Source organism: Hylaeus volcanicus, unplaced genomic scaffold (genome assembly GCF_026283585.1).
Source record: "Hylaeus volcanicus isolate JK05 unplaced genomic scaffold, UHH_iyHylVolc1.0_haploid 8325, whole genome shotgun sequence".
Lineage (NCBI taxonomy): Eukaryota > Metazoa > Arthropoda > Insecta > Hymenoptera > Colletidae > Hylaeus > Hylaeus volcanicus.
The window spans coordinates 3,814-14,696 of NW_026531914.1; the positions used below are offsets into that span (position 1 = coordinate 3,814).

The 10,883-nt window shown below is 45.0% G+C and overlaps 1 protein-coding gene across 1 annotated transcript; it reads right to left on the reverse strand.

Moving 5' to 3' along the window:
- Positions 1-404: 404 nt before the first annotated feature.
- Positions 405-3,014, reverse strand: LOC128882269 (uncharacterized; the record flags this gene model as incomplete). Its single annotated transcript, XM_054133851.1, has 1 exon — positions 405-3,014. A coding segment is annotated over exon 1 (2,266 nt), but the record flags the coding sequence as incomplete, so codon positions are not given.
- Between the last annotated feature and the right edge of the window lie 7,869 nt (positions 3,015-10,883).

The following is a 10,883-nucleotide window of genomic DNA, read 5'->3' on the forward strand; positions in this document are numbered from 1 at the left end:
TTGTGCATTTAAGGAGACTTTACCGTACACCTATACTGGTTAGTTCTCGCAAAACTCCAACAGTAGCCATTCGAATAGCTAGAGAGCGACAGCTAGAGAGCGGTATAGTCGGCGTGTGGGTCGGTTGACTGGAGTGGGTCGCACCGTGGCTGTTCGCGCCTCGTTACGATGTCAATTATAAAACGCCCACCCCACAAGTAGCCTTATCTCGCGGAGAAAGCTCCGAGGAACGCGCTCGTACGCGTTCAACGTTTCAAAACCATCTCTAAAAATGAACAAAATAATAAGTAACTTCGAAGCTAAAGATCCATGTTCGCATCCCAAAATAATAAAAAAACAGCAGAGTTCAGTGACCTGTATTTGGTACAAAAATTCTAGAACCGCAGAACGATGACTTAAACTACCCATAATTTTATATGGAGTACGTCGTACTCCAATTCGTCTCCAATTCCGAGTCGTAAGACCAACCTGGAGATCGATCTTTTCGCCTGAAAAATACAGTAAACGACAGACACTGGTTAAACAATTTACCTGGGCCTTGTTCTGAACCTCGTGTCCGGTCCTCCAAGTGTTGATAGCCGGTTGCCTTGGTCCCCGTTTGTCAAGCAAGAGTTCGCTAGGGCATTTCTCGAAGATCAGAACGCGCTCGGCGACGGATCCCCTGGTCAGGAAGGGTCTGATGGGATTGTTTCCGGTTCCAGTCGCCGCGGCAGCTCTGATGTGCTGCTTTTGCTGCGTGGTCAGCTCTGGATGAGGCACCTGCTCGATCCGGGGTCTCGGGGTGTAGATTCTGGGACCCCATCTGGACGTCACCGGATCCTTCTCCTCCTTGACGGTCTCCTTATCCTTCCTTATCTCCTCGAACTTGGACCTGGTGGTGGAGACCAGCTGCTCCGTGGAGTTGAACGCGGTCGGTCCGCTGGTCTTCTGTTCCTCGAGTCTCTGCTGAGTAGGCGGGTTCTGTTGAGCAGCTCTGTACCGCACTTTCGCGTAATCCACCACCGACATGTTCGACAGATCGTCTTTGCTGAGCGATTTAGCGTCGGACGCGACGGTAGCGTTGGCCCCGGGTGAAGCGACGACGACATTGTTGACCATAGCCGCGGAGGCTGGGACCAGACCGGCACCGTGGTGATTGTGACCGATGATTATCGGCTTCACCGGCTCCACCTTCGGTTTCTCTCGCTTTATCGCCGGCTTCTGTCGACTCAGAGCGGGCACCGGTCTCTCCACAGGCTCCTCCGTGATCACGGAGCCCGTCTTCAGGGCGTTTATCAATCTCTCCTCTTCGCGAGCCACTTCGTCGAGGTACACGCTGGAGTTGGACCCGGTGATCCTCTTCTCCTCCTTCGTCGCCAACGACTTAACCTCCTGAACCGACCTCGCGGACCCGTCCCCTGATCTCTTGTTCTCGTTCAGTTTGTTCTTCAACGGCCACGTGGTCAGTCCAGAGTTGGCGCTCGCCGTGTCGTCCAGACTCGACGCCGTCGGTGAGGTGATCACGGTGCTGACGGGCCTCTTCTGCTGGACCGTCTTCGGCGGCGCCAGATCCGCAGGGAACGTGGTCTCGATGGTCTCCAGGAAGACCTCCCGATGATGAGCACCAGGAGTCTTTGCGGAGACCTGAGGCTTGACAATCTGCGAGGGTTTGTTCGCGAACGGCGAGGTAGGAGACAGCAGGACGTTCGTCTGCTTCGTCTTAGGCTGGCTCCCGACCCCGCCGCTCTTTAACGGGGACGTCTGCGGCTGCTGGAGCTGCTGCTGCGTCGAGTTCCTCTCGAACTTCTGCAGCGCGAACTGGATGGAGGACGGCAGCGTCTTGGACGGTGATCTCTGCCTGGACGCGGCCAGTCTGGCCTTGTCCTCCACCACGAAGTTGTTCACCAACTTCTCCAGGTTCCCGTTGTCCAGGTTCGGTGTCTGCGCCAGGATGTCCACCGCGGTGGGGGACGCGGCGCTCGTCGGCGACGTCTTCCCCGTGGCGTTTGGGCTGGTGTTCGCGGAGGGCGTCAACGCGGTGCCGAACTTGTCGGCGGCGGTGGCGTTGCTGTGACAATTTAATATTTCCGTGGGCGCCAAGCCTCGACTCTTCCAGGTCTGATAGATCGCCTCCGCGTGATCGCTGATCTGCTTGGCGATCGCGGCGATGTCCTCGTCGCCAGAGGTGGACGTGTCCGTCGGGAACTTCCGACGTAGGTCGTGCTTCGCCGTCGCGGCCATTCTCGACCAACGTTTTTGAAACTCCTCCGGTTGCCGTTCGCGCAACTGGGGATGGTGATCGAGCAGAAAGCTCACGGCTCCTGCGCTCAGCTCGCTCGTGTGGTCCAGCACCAGCTCCACCAGATCGGGGCTACCCTCGACGGGCACCACGTTCACGGGGATGGCGTAACCGAAATGGATCGCTTGGCAGTCGACCTGTTCCTCGAGGGATCGCGACTCGTTCACCAGGCAGGCGTTCAGGTCCGGACAGTGGACGGCCCGACACGGTCGCGGATCGACGGTCACAGGAACGAACAGATCGCGTCGGGTCGCGCAGACCCGGCGCTCGATCGTCTCGATCTCTATCGACAGCTGTCGTCGGCCACCGACGCCACCACCCGCCCCCGCCGTTTCGCCGCTTAGCCTCGATGACGCTGCTTCCGTTATCACCGAGCTCGCTACTGCTGGCATATCTCAGGCCACCTGGCCCGAGAACCTCCTTCTCCACGGCCACGAGGGCAATCGAGCCTCGGTCCACGCGATCCTCGAGCCTCCTGCCTGTCTCCCCATTCTCCTCTTCCTAGTCCCTTGTTCTCTATGCCCGCTTCCCACGTAGCTCTATCGCTCGCTTCCACGAGACATAGGTTTCCGAGCAAAATAGGAGGCTTTATCGACGAGACGCTCGATACACAGCCACGTACGAGGTTATCCCGACGATATCCTGATCAACTATCGTTCAATTATGCGCGTCCACTTCTCGAGCGCAACGATGACTCTACATCTTTGCGTTCCTTCGCGGTGTCACGCGTCCGAGAGTGATCTGAAAGAAGATAAATATAAATTAGTATTTATCCCGGCCGATCTGGCTTGCCGTGCGTATTTTTAGACGTGATACGTGCTCTGAAACTGGCGGGTGCGATATCGTATAAATCTCACCCCTTTGTCCCGCGTACTCTCTACGCAATTAGAGATGATCTACAACAGCGGGGTCTACGTTTAGAAGCGTGCGCTATGCGTGGATCGACTCGATCTAGGTCACCGTCGCTTCCCTGTTTGTTGGGAAACATCAGGATCGAAGCTACCAGGAGATTCTCCTGCGGGAGAAACCGAACAACAATTTTGGGGAGTCTTTGGGCTTGGTGAAATATTCGGTTGTCCCAAAAGTTTCTTTCGTTTTATTAATAAGTGTTGATCGAGTTCATATTTTCCCGCTGCTATAATCAAATGTATCAGACTCACACACACACGAACGGTGTACGTGGATCAACCGGTGTCACGTTGCGTCTTAGCCAAAGCTTAGAATTGTATTTTTTGAAATTGTTTTTCAAATATATTCTATTTACTCGTACTGCCAAACTAGACTTTATTACGATTACCTGCGTAACCCAAATATCCAACGATAAGTAATACATACACGATATTTTATGTCTAATGTTACATTATTGAATTGTGTACGATTCATTTTGCTCCATTACTGTTACAACATCAGCATCTAAGAAATTAGATTGTTTATTTATATAAACACTACCGCACAAAATAATTGAGCGCAAATTATGAAAGAAACATTTGGGACAACCTAATATTTACAACTAGCCTCCCTCGTCGCGGCCTCGCACGCGTATCATATCGTAGAATTTGGATTTATTGTAATGTGATGTTACAGAACTTCGAAATATACAACGTGTTTTGTTGTTTTTTATTGAGACGATTCACCGGACGCAATTGAAACATGATGATACCATTAACAGATGCAAGACGTTGTTTTAGTGCTACCTGACTGACGACATTGCAGTTTGAAGCGAGCGGTGGCAATTTCAAATCTTCTCACTTACTTATTTTCATGGTTACAGCCAATAAATTTTAAAAATATATTATTTCACTGACTAACTACCTTGAGCAGCTGGGACGTGACATAAAACTGGTGTGATTCAATCACTGAAATGATTTAATTTAGCACGTTGGTCGCCACGTCACCCAGAAATGGGTGACAAGGACTTTTCGTTAAGGAATCAAAAAAATTAATTCCAAATGTGAGGCAATAATGAAAATAAATCTGGATAGGATTCGTGAATTTGACGACGTTAAAAAATTCTACACTACGATAATGTTAACTTATCTAATCTTCAATAGTCTCGAGACATAATTTTAACTTTGTAATGATTTTCACGAGTTTTAACTTGGCAGCCGTCGTGTTAAAGGGGTGACAAAAAATGATTAAAGTATTATTATTTAATATTCATCTTCAAGTTCATGTATGTAATGTATCGTAATGTGAATGTTGGATGAATGTTTATATTTAAGCCATTAGGTATGTTTGTATGTTTTATAGTTGTCAGTATATGTTTATCAATTTGTGTTAGTAATTTATTGATTAGTCATTCGATTTGTATTGCGATTCGATTTTGTCTGATATATTGTGTGTTGCCTTGGAATTTTCACAGTTTTCGCCGAACCTCTAAATAAATATCCTTACATATATCGACTATTATAAACACAAGTAACCGGAAACTTTCTTTGAGATCCAATATTTGGTAGTCCCGAGCCAACTCCCCTCCAATCCCGCGTTTCGACTCTTGGCTTCGAGTCATCGTACGACAACGATAAACTCTTCTTCCTCGAAACCATCGGACGGGTGTGCTGACCCGTTCGTCGCGCATCCGAATTCTTTACGACGATCTCGTATCGCGAACGCGAAGAAAGAACGAGGATGCGACGCACGGAGAGGGGAACTGGCACACGCGCGTGTCTAAGAGGCTTTTGTCCAACCTAAAAGGCGACGTTCTATCGGTACTTTCACCCTGCATTGCTACGCGTATGCAAATGACCGCGTCCGATCCGTGATCAGGCGTGCGTGAGCCGCTCGGATCGCGCTCGAATCGCTGGAAACCGCGCACGTTTCGCGTTCCTCGCGTTTTTCCTCGATCACCTCCCCTCTGGCCTTTATTCCCCTTCCCCTTAACCTCCGTCCACCGGTCGACCAGACCGCGGAAAAATTTGTACTCCGAGACGGAGTTTTCTTTGTCTCCGACTGGCCGTGCGCGTTTGGCAAAGCGTGCACGAGCACTCGCTGACGATGATCCTCGGAGTCTCTTGCACTCCGTCGACCCGTGTTTACGAGTCGCTGACTCCCCTGGACCGTCTTGGAGACAGTCTGGAGATTCCACTCTCGGGGCTTTTAGGTAAAACGACGCGCGATAAGAATTTCTTGGTCTCGATATGGAGATTGGGGAATCCTTGGTCTGGTCCAGTCGATGGAGATTGAGGAACGTTGGATCGCGTTGGGCTCAACAGTCGGAGGAAGGTGGAAATTAATACCGCAAATGCTAGTTTTTTAGTAGAATGTTAATCGGGATCGAACACGTCCATCGATTTACATTCTACCGCATCTATTTTATGGTTGAAAACCATAAGTAGAGCAGAGTAGAGTTTTTTGATTTTACAGAAATTTATTATAAAAATGGACTGGATTTGATTCTATAGAACAATGCCTCGAACGCAATCTATTTAACTTATTTTCTGCTTCGTTAATTATATTTGGGACAAGTTCATCCCGATACGTTCAGTTAGTATTTTTTTCAAATATTTAGAACGCGATATCGAAGACGGACTTGCTCTTTAAAAATGGCGTTCGATGGAACCAGGGGCACCGCCGAAGTTCGCGAAAGAAAATGCAACAAGCTCAACGTTTCTAGTTCGACTTGATCGCTGCGAGCTACCAGCAGGAGCAACGTTCGATGTATCGATCTACGTAGTAATGAGTCATTTTTATTTATTTACAAGTGACTTTGCGAGCGACAAGTTTACTTCGCGACGATACTCAAACGAATGGACATGCGTTGGCAGCAATACTACTCAATGCGTACTGAACCAGCGGTTTAGTGTTTCTGTCATAGCGCACATTTAAGTCATCCTTACCTCCGTCGTTCGCCATCACTGTTCTACATCCTCGACCCCTTCGCGGCTAAATCTTTGCCACGGTTAGGAGTAGAGATGACGTGAACTGCTACTTTTTGAATCACTCGTGATTCAATCACGTTCATTCTCAATCACGATGGTTTTTCACAGTGATTCGTGATTGTTCGTGATCGCTTCTGATTGGTAGAGTACATTCTTTCCACTTTTCACGAATTATGTTGTTCTTAGATTATATTAGGTTGTCCCAAAAGTTTCTTTCGTGAGTTGCATTCAATTATTTTCTGTGCCAGTGTTTATGTAAATAGACAATCTAATTTCTTAGACATTGATGCTGTAACAGTAATGAAGCGAAATGAATCGTACACAATTCAGTAATGTAACATAAAACATAAAATATCGTGTATATATTAATTATTAATAAAACGAAAAAAACTTTCGGGACAACCTAATACATTTGTCACGTTACGTTAAAAAAAAAAAACTTCAAACAGTATCTTTGAAGATGGTCGAATACAATGATAAAAGTTCGCATTTGCGTTCCTTGTATTTATCGTTAAAAAAAAATTCCACTGATTACGCGAAAAATCGTCTTTCCAGCAGGAATCGTATTCCAGATTCTCTTGATGAGGTCAACTACACTTACGACGCAATAAACTGATGTGTTTATATTCCAAATTCTACTGTAAATGGTTCGTCATTAGAACCGTACGAATACTCATTGCTTCTATATTTCTGCCGATTTATTTATTTATTATTTGCCGTATTTTTTTGTTGATATCGCAACTTATATCAACAACTAATTTTTTTTTCTACTATAACTGTTCTACAGATTTCCAAGAATATGTAGAATATCATTGTTTATAAAAAAAAAAGTTAATAAATTAAAATTTCACGTAGTTTTTTTGGAAATTGATCGGTGTACGAATACTTTCTACACACACTGTAGGAGTCTAAACGAAAAATAAGCCACGGGGATTCGAACTCACGATCCTCGGATCCACAGTCGACCGCTTTACCTACAAGACCAATCCCGTACCTTACGTTTCGTGTTCTTGTTTGACTCCTTATTTTTGGGTATGTGAGGCGCGGATACTACACACATGTATTATAATATGGTCTAAAAGCAATGTTAATATCATTTTACTACAATTTAAATTTGACTCATTTGTAGTTTCTTGAATTTCCGCTAAGGGGAGACAGCGCGACCCTAACGATAACAATTCACATGAACCGCTTTTGAAACGCCATCTTCCGGATCACGATCGTGATCGAAATTTAATCACGACTGCGATCGTGATTGTGTGATCACCGTGAATAATCATTGTCAGTGATTTTTCACGCCATCCCTAGTCTCACTCTTTGCCACGGTTAGGCCACACTATGCGTTTTCGCCGCAGCGGTTATGACGGATGCGGTCATCCAGTTTGTGATGTTGCATAGATTCGAATGAGAGGTGGTACGCTAGTACGGTGCTGCCGCATCCGTCGAACGCTACCGCAGCAGACTGCGGCACGCTGAACGCACCGGACCGCCACACGGCGCCGAAGACGTGTCAAAACACAAGAATCACAAGAAAAACAAGAGTTGCCGCATGCATCGTCCTTCTGAACTGTGTGTTCTGCTTTGAAATATATGGTTTCAAAGTTTCTAATAATTCATCGAATGAATTTATTGAAATTCGGTAATATTGAAAAAACTTGTCCTCGCAATTGCAAATGTTAGCAAAAAACTTTTTAAATCGATTATTAGATTCTCGCTCCGAAAAAAATGGATGAACCCAATAATTACGAACTATCGATTCACGTAACAACCCTTCTGCTTCTATAACACAAGGAATTTTCAAAAATTTCTTCGCGTTTATGTTGACGTATTGACAGTTCAGGCGAGATTGACTGCGTTAAAAGCGCAGCAATGTGTCAAGTAGTAGGCTTCCGGTTAAATCGCGTCCGCTTTCGCAGCAGCGGCGAAAACGCATAGTGTGGCCCCGGCCTTAGGAGTCGCTGTAAAGCACATTGGCGGTGTACGCGATCGTTCGTAAAACTTCTCGCCGGAGTCGATATCCCCAGGTACTCCGGGAAAATGCCAGCGCACAGACTCCGTCCGAGTACTCTACTTTCCGTGCCATTTCCGCAATAAGAGTTCGTCGTTCCTTATTGCGGTCTATTCATCTCGCGATGGAGATTGGCAGAGACCACGGTTCCGCAGTCCCTATTCTCTGCCCGGTGAATCAATGCGCCAATGTATTCAGCCACTGTTAGACAATATTCTCGAACCTCTTCGTCTTAGTCTCGATTTTAAGTCGTAGTGGAGCGTACCCCAACTCGGGGACGTTTGCATCGTGTACATGTGTAGTTGATCATTGTTAGAACCTTTCGTTGACGTCGATATCAACGACTGGGAAAACCCCAGAGGTACTCTACATTCGGTGCTTTTCTCGCAATAAGAGTTCCTCGTTCTTTATTGCAGGTCTATTCATCGCCTGAGATCGGAGACTACGAGAGGATAATTTCATTCGAATAATAGACGGGTGCAAGCTATAGCGATTCTTCAGCGATGTCAGATTCTTCGGAGGCGTGTAATATAGGTTAAATGTTTTTTTTTTCTTTTCAAGATTTGTAGTCGAAGTTCTTCCTTACGGAAAAAGTACGAGGAATATATGTGGTGGCGGTTCTGTGAAGAGAGAGCGAGAAAGAGGAGAAAAGGGAGCGTTTCGTCGTGAGACATGCTAACCGAGATGTCTGGAGGTCGGTCGAGAATGGTTTATATCAGGGATTCGAACCGTTGCTGAACCCTAACCCAAACCCGGTTAATGAAGGGAAGGTTACTGTAACCCATACTAACCGCGAAGGAACGGTTCTTGAATTGTAGGAAGAGCGGGTTACATCTGCTCGGAGTGGGTTACTAGTAGAAGAATAATCCTAGATATCCAGACAAGTCAAAGATATGTGAATTTACAGGCAATATTCAAATCAAAAGAAACTAGATTGTTTAAAATGTACGAGTATATAATGAATGTAGGACACACACGTTCACTACACGTTCTAAGGCAAGACTGACGAATGTTTATCATTCGCCCGGTTGTGTCAGTTGCTAGTGTTGGGGTTCCCAGAAAATTCATAACGTGTCCGGTGAAAATAGGGATTCCTTCAAGTGACTGTTTATGCCAATACATGTACTATTCGTCCGCAAGAAGAGGGCTGGCCAAGTGTTTACGTCCCCGTTCTGCTATATAAGTACAGTAAACGAGTAGTAAATACGAGTAAATGTAAGCACTTGCATGACCTTCTTCTCGCGGATGGACAGTAGAGTAAAAAACAGACAATATTGAAATAAAATTAATTACCGTTTAGAAACATGGTAATAACTATGGTTTTTACTGTATTATTATAACGCGCATACAACCGGGTTAACCGGGTTACTCGGGTTACAGATGTCTTGTGTTACCTGGTTAGATGGGTTATTCTATAATACGAAGTACAGGAACCCGGTACGGGTTAGGGTTCGAATCCCTGGCAAGGATACATATTAGGAATACTTCTCTAACGATCAACGATTTCGAAAACGTCAAAGTAGTACGCCTTAATATTTGCACATTGTATTGTCCTAATAGACTACTAGAAGTGTACACTGTTTGAACAAAATCCGTGACCCGAACGTCGCACAGTGGGAAAAAACGGTTCTCGGCGATAAAAAAATCCGTAACTTTGGTTCTCTTGAAAATATTTTAACGAAATTTTAGGAACTTATTCCCTATACTATGATACTTAAATTGTATTAGTATAAATCAATTTGAGCTACAGGGTGTCCAAATATTCACGTATAAAGTGTAACGCGTTCAATATCTTTCACTTGTTTGACATATTTATTGTTATTTAACCAAAATTCGACTCAAACCTGTTGTTAACTATGAGAGAAACGTATTTAGTAATTTAAAAATGACAAGATTTACGTAATAATCATAGACGTAAGCGTACAAACGTACATACTATTTTCTGTTCGAGTCCTACTTAGTACAATCGCCAATTTCTCGAAAAGGGGCACGAAGGGGCACCTGATCTTTGCAGAATCTGATAGAGGATTGATCATCCTTTCCAGTGGTAGCAATTAAACCTCGGACAACTGCGGTCAATTTTTTATAATCATGCGTAAAGTTAAGAGTTCCGTCAAACGTATATATGTATTATTTTTAGACTCGAGCCACATTTAAAAATTGTCTACATTCCAACTTAGTTTGTCATCATGAGGAGTTCGTATACATGTTTATCTTCTCGGTAAATCCATTAAAAAGTCTATATGACAGAGAAACCATCGCATCTAGTACCGCTTTTCGATTATCAAGCGCTGCGGCTAACACGTGTTTAGTCTAATTTAATCGCCATTTCCTCGAAATAGGCACCTAGGGGCACCTGATAATTGCAGAATTTGATAGAGGATGATTCACCCTTTCCAGTGGTAGCAATTAAACCTCGGACAAGTGCGGTCAATTTTTTATAACCATGCGTAAAGTTACAATTTTACTTAAATGTACTTCTCTCCAAGCAGACCCTATTATTTAAAAAGTAAGTTAACATTTTGACTTACTTTATGCATTGAATACTATCTATACAAATCTAGTAAACATTATAATTCGTTTGAATATCGTCTTTCTGAGCAAAGTTTTTTAGAATCGTATATTGAAGTTAGGAGTAATATCGTAAGCGTTTTGCTTGGACGAATTTCAACCTGCCTTTGAATGCGCACCACAGCAAAACGGAAGCAAATATCAAAAA